At 43.4% G+C, this 20,171-nt stretch overlaps 1 protein-coding gene across 10 annotated transcripts in view; it reads right to left on the reverse strand.

Moving 5' to 3' along the window:
* LOC147032529 (neuronal cell adhesion molecule-like) overlaps nt 1-20,171 on the reverse strand; it is a 486,552-nt gene that overhangs the window by 76,767 nt on the left and 389,614 nt on the right. For all 10 annotated transcript variants that reach the window (XM_085870245.1, XM_085870240.1, XM_085870241.1 and 7 more), the window contains 2 exons: nt 19,640-19,774; nt 6,533-6,676 (listed from right to left, as the gene is read on the reverse strand). In XM_085870245.1, coding sequence (XP_085726371.1) covers nt 6,533-6,676; nt 19,640-19,774 — 279 coding nt within the window. The remainder of the gene's footprint in view (nt 1-6,532; nt 6,677-19,639; nt 19,775-20,171) is intronic.

The raw sequence follows: 20,171 nt of genomic DNA on the forward strand, positions 1-20,171 counted from the left end.
TGATCGCCAAGACTGCAACAACTACCGAGGGGTGACGCTGCTCTCAGTGCCGGGCAAGGTCTTTGCTCGGATAATTCTCGATAGGGTTCGCCACCATCTGCTTGAGCACCAGCGTCCAGAGCAGTCATGCTTTACACCAAAGAGGTCAACGATTGACCGTATCCTTGCACTTCGTGTCCTCACCGAACGCAGACGAGAGTTTCGGCAGGGGCTGCTTGCAGCCTATGTTGATCTCTGTAAAGCGTTCGATTCAGTGAATCAGGATGTCCTCTGGAGGATTCTTGGTCTTCGTGGGGTGCCACCAAAACTGATTGATCTGATGTCTGAACTCTACTCTGGTACTGAGAGTGCTGTGAAGTGTGGTGGTACCATCTCTGACTTATTTCCAGTTGTTTCTGGAGTTCGTCAGGGATGTTTACTGGCCCCCACACTTTTCAGCATTTGTATGGACTGGATTCTAGGGAGGATGTCGGAGAGATCAAGTTGCGGTGCGTCATTTGGGAATGTCAAGATCTCGGACCTTGACTTTGCAGATGATGCAGTCATCTTTTCGGAGACTTTAGACATCCTCTTGGGGGCCCTCGATGTGCTGAATGAGGAGTCGGAGCCGTTGGGATTACGGGTTTCTTGGGTCAAAACTAAGATCCAGGCTTTCGGTGACATCTTGGATGCTGCTGTCCTGTCTGTGTCTGTTTGTGGTGAGGATGTTGAGGTCGTGGAGAGATTCACTTACCTTGGCAGTGATATTCATGTCTCTGCTGGCTGCGAGTCAGAGGTCAATAGACGTCTGGGTCAGGCCTGGGGAGTCATGGATTCACTGGATCATGGGGTGTGGCGCTGCCGGTACCTGTGCGGGAGGACGAAAGTCCGAGTCTTCAGGTCCTTGGTACTTCCAGTCTTGCTCTATGGGTGCGAGACTTGGACTCTGACCAAGGATCTGAGACGGAGACTTAATTCCTTTGGTACCAGGTCTCTTTCGGAGAATCCTTGGCTATCGCTGGTCGGATTTTGTGTCCAACGAGCGGTTGCTGAGAGAGACTCGGATGAGATTTGTTACCTGCATAGTCCGTGAGCGTCAGTTGCGGCTGTGCTGGACATGTGGCTCGTTTTCCTGACGCTGATCCTGCTCACCAGATTCTCTCAGCGAGTGTCATGAGTGGAGGAGGCCAGTGGGTCGACCACGTGCCTCATGGTTGCAACAGGTTGACCATCATCTCAAGGAGATGGGGATGGGCCTGGCATCTGCCTGGGGGATGGCCAGACGGAGGCCCCTGGAGTACCGGCGGAAAGTGGACGCAGCGACGTGCTGTTCTGGCACATGCTCCCATACCTGACCTGACCTGACCTGACCTGACACACACACACACACACACACACACACACACACACACACACACACACACACACACACACACACACACACACACACACACACACAACATTGCAAGAGGAAAACCTTTTGTTGCATATCAAAACTTAACCCTCTTTTTACGTAATTTTTAGTGTCCAAATTCCTAAATTAATTTTCATTTCAGCTTAGAAATACATCATCAGCTAAGAAATAAAAAAATAGATACAATGTTTAAATATGTGGCAAGGTAAGGTATTACAGAGAATCCAACTGACATGATTATTACTTTGGTTGGAGATGTCTCTTCTTATGTAACAATCAAAATGTCAGCCAATGAGTCTAAACCTGCATAAGAAAGTGTAAAGGGTGTTCCTAGGATTAGGCACAACACAACTATATAATCTGATGAAAATGTTGCCAATGTGGAAAGGGTAATATGAATGACATTATTTTACCTCTATAAATGTATCCACTTAACTACAGACCAATAAGCTTACTTCCAATCATCAGCAAGGTCATGGAATCCATCAATGCAGTTGACATAAAATCATTCCTTTTCAACAACAGCCTCATCTCAAAACATCAATTCGGATTCAGACCAGGTCACTCTACCTTGGACATGCTGCTTCTACTCTCCCAACAATGGTTGGAGGCCATCAATATCACACAAGGACTGTCTCTCTGGATATATCTCGATCTATCAATACAGTCTGGCATCCTGCCCTGCTCTCCAAACTGTCTGCCGATGGAATCTTAGGCCAACTCCACTCTTGGATGATTGACATCCTCCACTCTCATAGCCAGTGTGTGGCTATCAAAGGAATCCTTTCTTTTCCTCTTCCTGTCAAGGCTGGAGTGCCCGAAGTCAGTGTTCTCGGCCCAATCCTATTCCTAATTTTCATCAATGATCTCTTTCACCTTCTGGAAAATCCTCGAACTCTTTGCTGATGACTCCACCCTCTGCCATGACATCCCTCTTCTTTCAGACAGACAGGCAGCAGCCTCTTCCCTCTCTTCAGACGTTAAACAAAATCACAAACTGGCAAAACACATGGAATATGGCTTTTAACCCTGAGAAATCCCACACACTCACTATCTCTCTTCAAATGGACCGTACCGCAAACCCTCCCATATACTTTCTCAACAATCCTCTCAAAGAGGATCAGTCACTCAAACTCTTGAGTCTCACTCTCAGCCATGATTTCTCTTGGGAAAGCCACATTTCAAAGTTGGCCTCCAAAGCTAGACACCTTGGCATACTCCGTCATGCAAAATCCTTTCGTGACACACCAGAGCACCTGTTCACCTACAAGGTTTTCATCTGCAGCTTGACGAAGTACTGCTCTCCCCTCTGCGCTGGCTCCACTCTCTCACACCTTGCTCAGCTTGACACCATCGAAACCAAGGCTTTCAAGATCATTGGAATCTCTCATGATAAAGCTGAGCCTCTGGGCCCATCACTTCACCATTGCTAACAGGCCGATGGTCTCTCTGTCTTATTCCACATATTTCCTGGTCATGCATCCTCTGCCCGCAAAGTGCTTGTCCCCACCACCCCCTCAGGTAACTGCAAGATGCATGCGATCCAAAAGCAAACTCCTCCTAGTGAAACTGCCAAAATCCAGAAGTACTGCTTAACTCCACTCATTTGTTCCTCTTTTTTCTTGCCTGGAGAACCACCTTCCACACCCTCTTCAATCTCATTCTACCCTCCAGGTAACGTCCATCACTCCTGTCAAGCTAGAACCTCAACTGATTCGTAAAGAGGACAGCAGCCTGACCTTGTTGCCTGAACCTCAGACTTATCCACACCAAGTCTTGCGTGCTTGTTGATGATGGGGCAACAAAATTGGATGTACTGCTGGTCATCGTCGTTGGATGTTTTGCTCGCGTAACCGATTCCTGACAGTTCTGACACTGATTGATCGTAAGCCAGGGATGCTGTGAGCTTTCAAACTTGCTGCCTGGAGCTGATTCCTAAGCTGCACCCACCGGATATTGGATATTGTTATCCTGCTGAAATGGCGTCACACATGGTCGCCCAGAACGTGGACGGTCTCTGATTTTGCCACTTTGTTGATAACGTCTTCAGAATGACTGTATGGTGTTCTGATGAACACCAAAATACCTAGCCACAACGTTTTGTTACATTCCTGTCTCAAGCATGCCAATAGCATGTAGAAGTTAATTTTCGGAAAGGCGTGGTATCACGTTTACGACGTTTAGACATCGATAAAAAATGTTTCTCACAGCTGGGATGGTTTTCTGAATTGTGCTGCATTGCAATTTGCTCAGAACCACATGCAGCACGTCACGTGACTCAGTACTTCGTGCAAAGCAATTTGTGTGTGGTCGACAGTATGCACAGTGCAAGTTCCGGATATTCACGGGTAAACTGGGGAACATGTCAAGGCATATGTTCCATCCATTGGGACCATACTCTGTGCAGAGTGTTAGTGCTGCCTCAGTAGTCTCCTTGGCTATTGGACGCAATCCTGAACGGACACAATCCACTCTGACACCATCAAGCTGACACTCATTTTTCCGACCTCAGAATGATAACAGGCATAGTTAACCCCACCTGGTATTAATTCAACAGCCGAGTGGGGTTTGAACTCAGGATCATAGGATCCCAAGCCCACCACCCTAACCATTAAGCCAACACCAGGCATAAGGCATATGCTGTTGGCTGACTATTATATTGTTAGGGTACATGTCAGTTTCATTTTGTGTAATTTGTTATGGTGCACAGTAACTTTTTGCCACAAATATATATATATATATATATATATATATATATATATATATATATATATATATATATATATATATATATATATATATATATATATATCGTTTTTGGCCCTATCTCTCAATGGTGAAGAATTACTTCAGAAATTAAAAAAATCTCGCATCCTGATTCTGATTCGGATCTTCACCAAAAACGATCAATTACTCCTTGTCACACACCCAACCAGTCCACCAAGTTTTTTCTGAATCCGTCAGAAACATTTTGAGACATCCTGCTTGCAGACGACAGGGGTGGAAACATAACCTCTGTCCACCTTTGTTGGTGCAGATAAACTAACAAACAAACAAACAAACAGACAGACAGACAGACAGACAGACAGACAGACAGACAAACAGACAAACGGACCCAAATGCAATACCTTCTCCTCTGGAAAGGGTAATAAGGACATTTAGCTTGGAAGCATTGTGACTCCCTTCCACCATGCCAATTAATCCAATTTGTCTGCAAACCTCTTAATCGCTTCTATGGCCTACTTTAGGGATAAAAACAATTGTCACTGAGTCACTGTTTTAAAATCTGTACATGATTTGGCCTGAGGGAACAAGACGGAGAAAATTCTGTGTTGAATAAAATAACGTCAATTCACATATTTGTGGGTAGTTTCATTAAATGACTTTCCCTGTTGCGTTGGACACTGGCAATTTTCCACCTACCTCAGGTGATCTGCGGCACAGCCAGCATCAACTTCCCATGCTTGGGTATCTTGCTGTTGAGTGGCTATTATTTCTGAGAGGATGTCCTGCAGAAATAGTTCAAGACAGCCACCCTTATTCCCCCTCTCCCCCAAAGTAACGCCTGCCATCCCATATTATTGGGTGTTCCACTTCTTTTTGGCTCATCTTTCCTGACTCATGGAATATTTTTACGATCATTTCCACCTTGCATGTTTTTTTTCTTGAGCTGCTTTGGTTTTTGGGATTTGCTTTGGGTGCTGCTTTGGGGTTTTGGATACTCTTCTGCACTGTCATGCTGAGCATCAGAAGGGTAGTTCATTTTCTGAGAAGTAAGGTTTGAATTTGATTCCAGCCTAAAATATAAACCATCAGATTTGTGTCTCACAGGAAAGCTGTTTCATCAATAAGTGTGCTTGATGGAAAAAAATTGATGAAAAACGGGTGAATTATCTATGACACCATGAACAGACTACAAATTATCGCCCTTATGTGTAGCAGCACCATCTCATCTATTTTCTTAACAATCCCCTTGAAGAAGTTCAGTCGCACGAAGTTTTGGGCCTCGTTATCAGATATGATCTGTCAGGGCAATCACACTTCTAAGTTGGCTTCCAAAGCCACTCACCACTGAGCGGCCCCTGTCGTGCAAAGTCCTTCTTTGGCAGACCTGAACTTTTTATTCACCAACAAGGCTTTCATCCACAGCTTCATTGATTAGTGCACTCCCATCTCGGCCGGCACCCCTGTCTCACACCTTACTCAGCTTCATGCCATGGGAACTAAGGCCTTCAAAATCATTGGACTCTCCCACGATTAAGCTGAGTCTCTGGGCCGACCACGGTCACATCACAGACAGGTCAATGGTCTCTCTGTCTTCTACCACATCCGTTTTGGTCTTATACCCTCTGCCCTTTCCCTGCTCTGTGCCTCCCACCCAGGTTTTTGCAGGGTGTGCTCAGTCTGCCAATAACCCCATTCTAGTGAAACTCCCCAAATCCAGTCACTGCTCACCTTCACTCATTCATTCTTCTTTTATCCCACCTGTGGAACCAACTTTCTCAGTTTTTTTCAATCTCATTCTTCATTCCACGGCTTCAAGTTGGCTGTTGACTGCCTTATCATGTTATCCCCCATCCACAACTATGATCTTTTCTGTCTCCATTAACCCTCTGCAAGCCTATCTCTTTCCATGTTTCCAGGTTACCAGGTCTTCCCCCCACTGCCTTACCATCTTCGTTCAATTTCTGCTTACTCCGAAGTTTGTACTTCAACTTCTGTGATTGAGTTTGTGGCTTGTTCATCCCTGCGTCCTCCAATTGTTCCCATTCATTCCCATGTAAAGTATTCCTCAAATTCTTCCTCAATTTTGTCCCTCTACTCTGCTGTACTACCTCCCCTCCACTTTCTACTGTTCTTTTATTTTTGTTACGTGCTGCTCTTTTCTGTTTTCTACCTCATCCATGAGCCTCGACTTTGTTTGTATACGATAAAAAAAAAAACATTGCATTAGTGCGAGCCATGCCTCAGTAATGGTGTAAACAGCGGCCAGAATTAGTAATTAAATCCCAGTCAATTCAGCATTCATTGATGATAATTCCCATATATAACTTTTTGTGGATATTAATAAATAAACATGCAAACAAACAAACATAAATAAGTTGTGCTTCAGAGCATGGGAGATCTTGTGGTTCTTACACAGGGCCTTCACATAGGCATTCTCCAGAATAGTGCCATGTTTGTTGGTTGCTTCACACTGGTACACAGCACTGCTGCCAAACTTCAGGTTACGCAGAATGATCGTGTCACCATGTATCTGGCGTCCAGGTTCTGGTGGAGCATCTGCACACAAGGGGAAATGAAGCCTGTATTGATTTGCATACCAATAATTGCCCAAAGAAAAACTTGGTTTTTTTGATTTAAGAGTGGTAAATCATTAGATGTAGTAGATCGTTTGCATTGGCATCCAGCTATGAATTATGCACGAGTGAGGGGTGGGGCGAGGTAAACTAAGAAACATTAAGTTGAGAAAATGAAATAAAGAGAATAAAGCAAAGTGGAAAAGTATGACAACAGTGGAAAGATAGAAGGGGGAAGAAGGTTGGGAAGAGAGAGAAAGGAATATATGAGACTTAAACAGGAGATTGAAAGAAAAGGTGGGAGAGTCAAATATTCTACCAATTTGCAAATGTACTAACACACAGCAGCTCACAAATCTTTTGATGATATTGCGGTTAATGGTGGGAACTGTTCGAGGACCGATTCAAACTCTTGACTTTAAGAGATAAATCACTTTCACCACTCCTTCAACTTCACCTTAACATTTATCAAACATCAATTTATGTACATAAATAGCTGATCTTATGCTGTTGGAGGCAATTATTGCAGCATGAACCATTATAATGTTGTTAATATGGGTCCAAAATCATTCATATCATCACTTTACAACATGTCCCATTAGTCAGCATTTGGACTAATACAGTTATGTCTGATTTGTACAACTTTTCACATACTGGAAGTCAGGCCTGATGTTCATGGAAAGATGATGGTAGGAGTTTTGAATTTGGCCAGTGTGGTGGCACACAATGGCCTACACCTTTTGAAGGGTAGCATGGGATGTTTAACATCCACAAGGAAATGCTCAGAGTTTGGAAAACTGGCTTTACGTGTTCTCCTGAGGACAACCAAAAATGTAATATTCAAATCCTCATTCATACAATGCCTTGCCTGGTAAGCACCAATCCAGAAGTTAAAGATGGGATGAGAATCAAACCCAGTCAAAAGAGCTCAAAAGCGAGTTTGCTACCCAGCTATTGTTGCTTTGCAATACAAGCATCAAAGGAAAATAACACACGACTAAATAGATTTTAAAAATTCATTTAGAAAATACCTGTTAGGGAAAATATATTTCCTTAGCTAACTACAACAATAAAAATCAGGATCACTTAGAACAACAGTTGATCTCAAAATGTAAAATGCCAAGGAAAAGACATCCTCGACCAATAGTGTAAGTAAAATCAAACTTGGTGGCATAATGCTTAGAGTGTCGTCTCTGACATTGGGGGGTCAGCAGTTAGATTCTGACCCTGGTACTGTCACATAAAACAATATAAGAATTGTATGTGCTGCTTCTCCTGTTGACGCTCCGCATTTAGAGGATAAATCAAGGCCAAACTCTGTGGGTTGGCATCAATTTTGGTGGGCAGCAGGTGGTTCTGATTAAATGCCACACTGACTGTGGAAAGAAGAAAAATGTCACAATGAGGGTGTCACCGGTACCCAGAGGGTCAGGGTAAGTTATGTCGCTTATGCCAATGTCAGCGGTTGTGTTTAATTCTATGATGTCAAGATAGCAGTTGTGTTATGTTTTGTGTGTATGTGTATGTGTGTGTGTGTGTGTGTGTGTGTGTGTGTGTGTGTGTGTGTGTGTGTGTGTGTGTGTGTGTGTGTGTGTGTGTGTGTGTGTGTGTGTGTGTGTGTGTGTGTGTGTGTGTGTGTGTGTGTGTGGTTTCTGGTACAACTCCAAATAAGTCTAAGAAGAAAAAATATATATAGATATATACATACGAGCGGGGTGTGCTTACATTTGTGTAAGCATACAAACTGTGTTTTCCCATTGTCTTAGGTCGTTTACCTGCATTTGATTTTTCATTTATTTATTTTCATTTTTTTGTTCATTTATTTATTTTCATTTTTTTGTTCATTTATTTATATTTTCATGTATGAATGTTGCCGGACAATTGCCTGATTTTTTTACCCGGTGTAACGGCTTTTCAATGTCCATCGGCACAAAAATGTCCATTTTTGCCTTGAGGCCTACCCATCCTTCCCCTCTTGGTGTACAATCGTTTTTATTTGTATTCTCTCCCTATTACCTTCAATTGCTATTTTCCCCACTTTCCCAATGCCCCCCATCTATTCCTTCTCAACTAAACACTCTTGTTTCTCGTCTTAAATCCCCCCCTTCCACCCCCCCAAAAACCTTTCTTCTTGCATACCCACGAGCCCCAAAACTTCTTCTTCCTCTTCCTTAGAATTCTTCTTCTTCTTCTTCTTCTTCTTCTTCTTCTTCTTCATATTCTTCATCTTCCTCCTTCTGCCGGCACACCATCTTTATTCTACTTGAGATGACCCACTCTCGCCATTTCCTTCACGATTTCTTCCTCCAACCTTCCATTCCCGAATCTAACCGATTCTTCAAAAATACATCACAAAAAAATTCCCCTTGTATCTATCCTTCCTTACGATACACTTCCTGAAACCACATGTCTCTTTCTTCCCTCTTCCTGATACTTTTCATCGACCCAGCAGCTTTACTCTGCGTTTACAGTTCCAAATTCACCATACACCTCCACAATTTTACTTCAAGCTTCCCTTTTCCAAATGTTATGCAATCCTTATTTAAAATAAATGAATTCCCTTTTGACAATCCACCTCCCATAGTAGACCAGCAGCCCAGAGACATTTGGTTAGACGAACTAAGTACCAATATCTGACTATGGGAGTGTGCAGGGGGTCACCTGAAATGAACGGAAAGGGAAGTCTGCCGGGTACCACCCGCTGTGTGTAGACCTGGGGGACTCCCCAAGGGGCCAAAACAAGGGTGCTACATTGATGAGTGAGGTACCACGTAAATTCACCACCATGGTGTGCTCACTGCCACCCCTATATCAACAACACAAACAGCAGATATTTTTCCCACTGCAAAAGGCCCGCCAGACCCCCCACAAAGGGCCTAATAAATTGGGCTAGCATAGACGAGCGAGGTATCACTCAAAAATAATGCCAAATGAACAAGTTGAGTTCGTAGAGTACAAAATGGGTTACGCCAGCCAAATAGTCCGCTGCACTACCGGTACCAGACACCCCAAAAATGGACCCCTCTAGACACTGCGGTCCAACTAGGCGAGACTAGATATTGTAGGTACCAGCTGAAACCAAGTTTAAATGATCTATCATACCTTGGGAAATATAAAATGACCTATGACAGAACAATTATCTGCTGCCTTGGGCCTACGAGACCCCCCTCACAATGGGCCCTTGGGCCCATCTAGGCTAGCCTAGATATTAAAGGTACCAGCTAAAACCAGGTTTAGATGATCAATCACAGCTGAGGGAATACAAAATGACCCATGCCAGAATAATTATCCATTGCCTTGGCCCTACCAGACCCCCCTAATAAGCCCTTGGGCCCAAGTAGGCTCGTCTAGATATTAAAGATATCAGCTAAACCAGGTTTATATGATCAACCACAACCTTCGGCTAATGAATACAAAGTGACTCATGTCAAAAAATTAACCACTGCATTGGCCATTTCCACAACAACCCATTTCAATGAGAAAAGAGAGACAAGAGGCATAAATCAGTAGGTATAAACAGTTGGAGTGTCCTATTTGGCTTTCCATATATTTGGCCATTTGGCTGAATTTGGTGACAAGCTCTCTTTAGCTGCAGCCAAACAATATATCAACACTGGATTGGATGGAAGTTTGTGCAGTCAAGAATCACTGTTTACGGCTGTTTGGGGTAAGTTGTTTTACTTTGCTACATAATATAGTTTGCCATTATAATGCAGGGATATCATGCATGATTCAGTTATTAGTGCTCAGTTGATAATTTAGGTTAAAACCAATGCCCTGTGTCAATGGCCAGAGCACATGGCCAGCAGAGAGGTCCCGTGAGTGACATGATGTGGTTAGGATCAAGTATCAACAACTGCATAGATTTTAAAAGCACTGTGGAATCTATGCAATAAACTCTGCTATTATAGGCCTAAGTACAATTTAAGCTCGAATATTATGTTATTTGATAGTGCGGTATCTTAACTAGGGACTTTAATTTGATAAGCCTACAGAGCCATCTCCTGCCTTTAAGAAAAACTACGGAAAGCCGTATCAGACATCCTAGAGTATGGACATAATTGCAATGTCAGAAGTGATGCAGTGAGTGTATGCTTAAAATATTAAAATCAAAAATGTTGTTTATTGTCAGGCTCAATTTGTGCCATTATAGAATGTTTTGTCTGTGGCATGGTCAGCAAATAGTTTGAAGATACTTGTTCTGTATGTTTGATTCATTACATTCAGTCTCGTGTTTAAAATGGTAAGTATGAATTGTGGAACATTTGCAATATTTAGTTACCTTTTATCACAGATCAAGAAGATAATTGCTACAATAATGTTAATTTTTTAGTGACTTGCAAAGGTAATGATTTTCTGCTGCAGATATGAACAACAGTGGCCTATCAGATCATCATGTGGTACAGGTATCTTGAGTAGTACATGTAACAATCTGCAATAAATTATAGTGTTAACATAAAGTAAGTGACAAATATTCTTAGATTTCAGTTCTACTATTTTGAATTAGCTTGTTTAGATTTGATGTACAAAATTAGGTTGTTCTTTAATAGATGAAATATGTTACATAGGCCAAACAGATTATAACTTTATGCTAAGAAATTGCAGACAATCTTGTGTAACTTACAAGTATAGAAAATCCCTCAGAGCTTCAAAAAAACCAAACGTTCCATACTGTACACATCCCATCCACTCAATAATTACTAGTTTGGTTCAGGGAAGTAAACCTAACAAACATAAATAAACCAATGTCGCTCGCAGGGTGACCCGTATCTTGCCAAAAGGTGACCACGTGTGACTTATTTAAGGTCACACTGAGGTGAGCAGAGCTGCTATCCACCAGGAGCGACTCCTTGAGGAATATCTGCCTACGAGAGATTCCGATGAGAATCGTTCTAGAGTAACCATGAAAAATATGTGTTTGCCTCATAACGTCACCAAATGACGTCATAATGTCTCAAGCTTGACATATCTAGAAAGCACTCATTGAGGTGTTCAATTTGAGGTATTAGACGATATGGTATCTAAGATTTCAAAATTTGACCTTGGGGGCAAAATATTTCGACCTTAGGCGCTAACCATGAAGTTCAAGGTCAATCGCCACCAAAAACTAATCAGCTGAGCGCCAGACCATATACTACATTCCCATAAAGTTTGGAGATGATTCGATTAAAATTACTCAAAAAATAAGGGTTTCGGTAACCTCCATGATTTACCGCAAAGTGACCTTGACCTTTGACCTTGACCTTGACCTTTATGTGTGCTGAAGGGTATTGTAATAATACTACGATATGTGTACCCACAAGAGTTTCCGATGAGAATTGTGCTTTACAAAGTGATATAAAGGTGAAAAATCCAATGATTACAGACAAACAAACAAAAAAAACTTACCAAGTAACAGATCTTGCAAAAACTTCGTTTTGGCAAGATAATAACAAATGATCAGTTTATAAATCACTAAAAAATTCACATTATTGTAGCAATAATCTGGTGGGGGGTCTGGCGGGCCTTTTGCAGTGGGAAAAATGTCTGCCGTTTGTGTTGTTGATATAGGCGTGGCAGTGAGCACACCATGGTGGTGGATTTAAGTGGTACCTCACTCATCTATGTAGCACCCATTTTTTGGCCCCTTGGGGGGTCCCCCAGGTCTACAGGCAGCGGGTGGTACCTGGCACACTCCCATTTCCGTTCCTTTCAAGTGACCCCCTACACACTCCCATAGTCAGATATTGGTACCTAGTTCGTCTAACCAAATGTCTCTGGGCTGCCGGTCTATCACCACATGCGTCTCCCGTAACCACATGATCTGTTTCCACCCTCTGCATTTATCAATACAAATTCACTATTCACCTCACGATCTTTTCTACAACATTTCCATTACCTAATCTGATGAAAACTCTCTCAAACAATAATAATAATAATAATAATAATAATAATAATAATAATAATAAAAACGATCTTGTATAATGCTTCATCTTCCTCTTTCACACGTGTGGTTCTCATTATGTATCAAAATTCACAACTCTTCTTCTATTCCAACAGACTGCTCTCAATTCGACCTTTCTCTCATACCTTGTCTAAAAAATCCAACTGTTACAGCGTTTCTTCTCTCCATTCTCTTAATTTGCCTTTATTGCATCCATCAAGAAATGTCTTTCAACGCATTTCTGACCAAAAAAAAAATTAAAACCCCAGTTTGCAATGAATGTTCACTTTCCATCAACCATTCTTTTTTTCCAACTTCAGTGCCAACTCACCCCTCTCACTCCTCCCTCTCAAAGCAACCATCACACTGTTCTCCCTCCAAGCCTCCCTCTCACCTTTCTCAAAAACTTCCCCCCCACCTTTCTCCCTCAACTCTCCCCACTCACCCTTCTCCCACCATTCACCCTTCTCCCACCATTCACCCCCTCATTCACCCTTCTCAAAGTTTCCCCCCCACCTCTCATCCACAAAGCTGCCTCCTTCCCCTGCCCTTGCACCAACATCTCATCACTCCACCTCCTCAAATCCTCAACTGCCTTCTGCCCCTCTCTTGCCCTCTCTCGCCCCCATAGTCTGGCAGATATGGGAATGGATTGTGCCTTTGATGATACAAGCATGAGCTTTGGCACACTGTTAGAGCATACCCTAAGAATATATTTAGCTATAGGGCCATCGCAGGTTTATCCTGTGGCCAAAATGGCGGCCATTTTCCAAAATGACCACCACCGGTTGTTATTTTACCAGTAGCTCAGGTTCTAGACTACCGAGAATATTGATTCTGGTGGCTAATCGTACATTTTCAAGGATGCGGAATGCAGTGGTACTATTTACAACATGCTTTAACTACTCTAACTACCTAACTACATACAGTATATCTAGCTTTCAGGGAAATAAATAATAGTAAAATTATATATGCATTTAGTATTGGCGGAGTTATACATGTCCATGTTTTGAAACTGTGACATATTCATGAGAGTACAATGCAGTCTTCGCAATGTTTCCTTTATAATATTTGGTAGTTTATTTATATGAGCACACAGTTCATGAGATTATGCTGTATCTTGCAAATCAATAGTGCATGTCCCATTGTTGTTTGACATGTTAGTGGTGAGGGCAAGTCTACGACAGTCCTTCCATTATTAACCAGGTAAGGCCTTCCATGGTAATATTACAGGTTTTCAATGAAATGTAATGTTAGTTTCGAGAACACAGTCCACCACAGTGGCAGAGGGCAGTGCACTGAAGTGCTGCCATCACACATTTGCACTGTCCTCTGCACCCCTATTTGCATCCACAGCATATGAGTTATCGACAGGCCTGGGTCGCTTCTGGCAGTGTGGTCCAGTGAACTTCCCATCAACCTGTGTCCTTCTTCTTCCACCCCCAGTCACCTGGGGATGAGAGTTCCGGGACTGCAACCATCATCTGTCCCCAGCAGTGACCAGCTTGGTAGGCAGCCCTCTTTGTGTGCTGAATAAGTGCTGCTTGTGTTGGAGATGTCCTTCAATGTCTCTACCTTTCTGGGTGAACGGCTGATTGCCTGTAGTTTGAAGGCACACTGCCTCACACGAATGTCAAGTTCGAATGTTGATGCAGTACGCAAAGCACCTCTTGCTGCAGATTTGCCACAGAAGAAGCATGTCTCTGCTGAATGAGTTTCACGTTCAATGCTCTGACGGGTGAACATGTGGGTTTCTGGGTCATCATCGTGGTGTGTTTTCCTCTTTTCAGTCTGAAGTTTGGATTTGTTATACTGCAGTCTGCAGGAGTCATGCTATTTGGCTTTGTGAACCCAGAATGCTGCCTCGATGCCCTGACCCTCATCCAGTTGTGACAGTTTTAGTGTTCTTGGCAGGCAACTGATCTTGTCGAATGCTACAAGATGCTCAGCTATGGTCTTGTATCCTGCCAAATCTGTGCTACATGCTAAATTATATGGACATTCAGCATCTCATCTGTGTCTTCCTGACACAGAACACATTTTTTCCAGTCTGTGATCAGGCACTGTTTACCTGATGAGCTAAGCTCATCAGGGTCCACCACATTGTATAGTTTGGCCATTGTCCCTATGCACCATGCTACCTTAGAACAGTATCTACTAGTTATAATATGAGAACAGTATGTACTAGTTATACCACCACCACTCTAACATAAGCTGAAATCTCTAGGAAAATATGTTGGCTGCCACCACAGTCACAGTCCAGGTCAACTGAAAGCACAAAGATATACATGCAGATTAGGCGTTGTTACTAGGTGTACACAAGTACACAAAAGCTGTACTAACAACATAGATTATCATTGAGACGTTATTATGATGTTCTGTGTGAATATGCAGCAAAATATATGAATACACATAAACATAATTATGAGGTCAGCACACAACTCATGGGCTGATTCTGAAATTCTGGAAAATGTGCATAACTCCGCTAATATTTGCTGGTTTTACTATTATTTAATTCCCTGAATGCTAGATATATGTAGTTTCGTAGTTGCTGGCATGTTATAAATAGTACCACTGCATTCCTCATCCTTGAAAATGTACGATAAGCCACCAGAATCAATATCCTAGCTGATCTAGAACCTGAACTACTGGTAAAATAACAACCGGTGGCAGCCATTTTGGACAATGGCCGCCATTTTGGCCACAGGACCATTCTGTGATGGCCCAAGAGCTAAATATCTTCCTTAGGGCATGATATAACAGTGTGCCAAAGTTCATGCTTGTATCATCAAAGGCACAATTCCCCCAAATATTTCACTTATCTGCCGGATTACCAGCACCACAGAGCCTTTTCTCCTCCTCATCCGGCCCCTCCCCGAGCTATTCTGCAATCCCCCACACCATTTCAACAACTTTCCTTACTCCTCCCCCCTCGTCCCTTGTCCTACCCCCTACCCTTACTCCGCCCCTCCTCCCTTGTTCATTAACAGGGTGGACCTAAAATATCCGGGGCCTTCGCTCAAACGTTACAGATCTTTCCATACAGGTTGCCACTGAAAAACCAGATATAATTTTCCTAACAGAAACTTTCCTCCCCCAAGACGTGTCTGACTTGCAAGTATCTCTCCATGGTTACTTCCTCCTCCAGTATGACAGATCTGAGCCTCGTCCTGGTGGAGGAGTTGCTCTCTTCATCAAAGACTCGATTCCTCACTCTCCATGCACTGCCCTCACTCCCCCACACTCCCAGGAATACCTCTGGCTACAGCTTCCCTCCACTCCCACCTCGTGTTAATATGTGTACTGTACCATCCACCCAACAGTGATGACTCCATCTACACCTCACTATCCGAAAAGATGGACCAACTTCTATCTTCTCATCCAAACTCTCTCTTCCTCATATGTGGCGACTTCAATTGTCATCATGCCAGTTGGCTTGGTGTGGGTACCTCAATCACCTGTCATGGTACTTCAGCAAGCTTTCTGCGACTCATTGTGACTGACTAAATCGGTCAATTTCCCAACCCAGATCTCAACCAATGGTACTCTATCTCTTCTGGATCTGATTTTGACAAATTTCCCAGAAAATATCTGCTGTTCTTCCTCCGCTCCAATCGGTTCTTCTGACCACATGCTTGTCAAAGTGGACATCACTCTGACTGTCATCAGAGAACCACCTCAGCACCGTTGAGTCCGACATTTCACGCAAGCCGACTGGCAGGGTCTCTAAGCAGCCATCAAACTTCTAGACCGTCTCCCATCGCTACTTTCTCCAAAATCAACTCATCCTGGGAATTTTTCAAAGAAACTTGCTCTCCCTCATGCAGATTTATCTACTCTCGTCTTCAGTTGTCCTACCCTTCCTCCTGCCCTTGGTTCACTAAAGCTTGTGGCGAGGCAGTTGTCCTGAAACAACTTGCCTTTGCCTCATGGAAAGCAAACTCAACTGAGTGTAATCTCAGTTCCTTCCATAAAGCTCGCAAGAAGTGTGTGTCTACCCTCAGGAGAGCCAGAAAACAACATCTTTTCAAAGTCAAGTCTGAACTCTCAAACCTCTCTCCCTCCTCCAAATCCTGGTGGCATCCAATCAAATCTGCTTCTGGTGGATGTTCCCCCTCAATCCCCTCCCTTACCTCAAATGGCCGCACTGCTGATACCGCACATGAAAAGGCTGAATGCCGAAACTCAGTGTTTGCATCAGAATCCTGTGTCCCAAACCCATCGCTTTCTGTATCCACCTTCATCAGTCACACTCAGCTGTTCCTGGACTTTGTCTCCTTTTCTCCTGACAAGGTGGAGAGCTTGCTGTCAAACCTCAACTCACATTCTGCAACCGGTCCAGACGGCATCAGCCCACGTGTCCTAAAAATCTACTCCACTGCACTTGCTCACCCTCTCTCTGTTCTATTCACCCTCTCAATTGCTCATGGTCATCTGCCATCTGCTTGGAAATCAGCAAATATTACTGCCCTGGATAAAAAGGTGCAAAAGTAGATCCCTGCAACTGGAGCAATCAGCCTTCTCCCAATCATCAGCAAGGTTAGGGAATTAATCATCGCTTCAGACATTAAATCCTTCCTCTTCTCCAATGGCTTGATTTCCGATCATCAATTTGGTTTCAGACCAAGTCACTCTACCCTGGATATTATATGCTGCTTCTGCTCTCCCAACAATGGATGGAGGTCCTCAATGCCGGGTATGAAATCAGAGCCATATCCCTCGACATATCACGTGCTTTTGACACAGTCTGGCACCCTGCCCTGCTCACCAAACTCTTTTCCCATGGTATCCAAGGCCATCTCCACTCATGGCTCGCAGACTTCCTCTCCTTCCGCAGTCACCGTGTGGCCCTAAATGGAGTTCTTTCACCCCCTCTTCCTGTCCAGGCTGGAGTTCTCAAGGCAGCGTCTGGGCCCTGTTCTTTTTCTGGTTTTCATCAATGATCCCTCCGACTCTCTGGAAAATCCTCTTTATCACTTTGCTGATAGCTCCACCCTCTGCAGTACCATCTGCCATCCCTCAGACCGGCAAGCAGCAGCTTCTTCACTCACTGCTGATCTAGGTAAAATCACAAACTGGTCCAACATGTGGAACATGTCTTTCAATCCGGACAAATCTCACACTCTCACTATGTCTCTCCGAAAGGACCGTTTGGAAAACACTCCCATCCACTTTCTCAACAATCCTCTGGAAGAAGTTCTTTCTTTCAAGCTTCTGGGTCTCACTATCTGCCATGATCTTTCCTGGGAAAGCCACATTTCCAACCTGGCTCCAAAGCCAGCTGCCAACTGGGAATCCTCCATCATACAAAGTCCTTCCTCGGCCCACCTGAGCTCCTGACCACATATAAAGCTTTTGTCTGCAGCCTTACACAGTATTGCTCTCCCCTCTGGGCTGGTGCTCCTGTCTCCCACCTTTCTTGGCTTCACGCTGTGGAAACCAAGACATTTCGGATCATTGGCATCTCCCGCAATGAGGCTGAGTCTTTGACCCTCTCACTCTCTCACCGCAGGCAGGTCGGTGGTCTTTCTGTCTTCTATCGTCTCCTCTCCAGCCTCCCCCCCCCTTGCTCTCTCTCCGATTTGTCCCAACCACATTTCCCAGGGCGCTCAAGGTCCGCCAACAACCCCCTTCTGGTAAAACTACCAAAATCATGAATCACAGCTCACCTTCACTCTTTCATTCCGCCTTTTTCCTGCCTTTGGAATAAACTCCCTCATTCTGTTCAATCCCATTTTCCCTCCAGGCCTTCAAAACATCTGTTCACCACCACCTCTCATCATCCCCCATCCAAATCCTCTACCTTTTCTACCCCTGTTAATCAACTCCAAACCAACGTCCTTCAAATTCTCTGCTTTCCTTCCTGAAAGTCCCTGTATCCATCTTGTATACCCCGTGTTCCCCGCCTCATCCCTCTCCCTTCCACAGATCTCATGTCTCTGTTCCCCACTGCTCTGTCCTACCCACTCCCGCCCCTCTTGTCTCATGCCCCCCTTGCTGTGTGTTGTGTGTTAGCTCTCATACGAGCCTCGACAAGGTATACAAAAAATTTTTGAAGAGGATATAGATATTTCAGGTCACTGAATTAAACCATCCAAGTATTTTTGAGGTCGACATGGACCAAAAGGTCAACATAGGCCCAAGGTCAACATTTCTGAAATCCTCAATTTTCATCCCATTGACTTGAAATTTGAAGAATATTTGCATATCAGGTCACTGAATTCAACCTCCAATTGAGCCTGGTGTTGGCTCAGTCGTTTGGGTGGCGGCTTGGGATCCTAGGGTTCTGAGTTCAAGCCCCGTTGGCCACTGAATTGATACACTAGGGGGTTGACTCAGCCTATCATCCTTCCAAGGTCGGCGAAATGAGTACCAGTTCCAGTGTGTGTACTGGAAGAGGGGCACTGCATCAGCCACACAGTCGCGCTTCAAGAAATGATAGCTACCCCGCAAGCTAAGCTGCCATACGACCACCAACCTCAAATTATTGTTGATGTCAACATCGTCCAAAAGGTCAACATTGACCAAAATTATAAGATTTTCAATTTAATCCGATTGACTTGAAATTTGAAGAGGAGTTGCATATTTGGTCATTAAATTCAACCACAATTATTTTTGAGGTCAAATTTGCTTTATGGATTTTGCAAGTATCGTGCTCTGCACGACGTCTTCTTGCTTTAATAACTTCACCTCTTGTTGTTTATGGTTTCTTCTTGAATATAATTGCTTGTAACTGTTTTCATTTTGTCCTGGTATTGATTGAAAAACTTATTTTCTTTTATAATTTTGTAATAAAAGGATATAATAGTCATGTCTCTCCCTCTCTCCCTCTCTCTCCCTCTCACTCTCACACATTCTCTCCAATGTTTGTTTATCCCTCGCTCGTTTTGCCCAATTGTTGACCTTTTGCTACACTGTCAATCTAACCTTACTCTTCAATGAGCTTCGCTGTTGTAGAAAATCAGTGTTGAGGATATCAGATTATGTTAATACCATTGAAATCTCATTCTGAATATGACATACCTTCAATTGGTATTCCGTTAACGAACCAGTGGATTTGGGGTTTTGGAGAACCTTGGGCACGGCATACAAGCTGAGCAGTTTCTCCAGGGGAATAAAGTCGATTTTCAAGGTATTGAGGAAGCCAGTATGGAGCAGCTGTTAAAAGAAAAGAATAATCCCTTCATTTGACTATCATTTATCCAACATCTTTTGATAATGTTAGAATCATAGGCAATAAATACGTTTGATTTTTTTTTTGAAAAGGTTGTACCAATGAGATACTCACGATAGTCGAAGACAAGCCAACATTTTTTTTCTGTTTAAGTTCATAAGTATATACAATTGCTAACTACATCACAAGCATACTACTCCAAGAGAATATCATTGATGGGATATCACCAGATAAGAGTTGTTTTCTCTTTCGCACGCACGCATGCACGTACGCGCACGCACACACACACACACACACACACACACACACACACACACACACACACACACACACACACACACACACACACACACACACACACACACACACACACACACACAC

Source organism: Eptatretus burgeri, chromosome 2 (assembly GCF_056783735.1).
Source record: "Eptatretus burgeri isolate ZD-2024b chromosome 2, Ebu_testis_v1, whole genome shotgun sequence".
Classification (NCBI taxonomy): domain Eukaryota; kingdom Metazoa; phylum Chordata; class Myxini; order Myxiniformes; family Myxinidae; genus Eptatretus; species Eptatretus burgeri.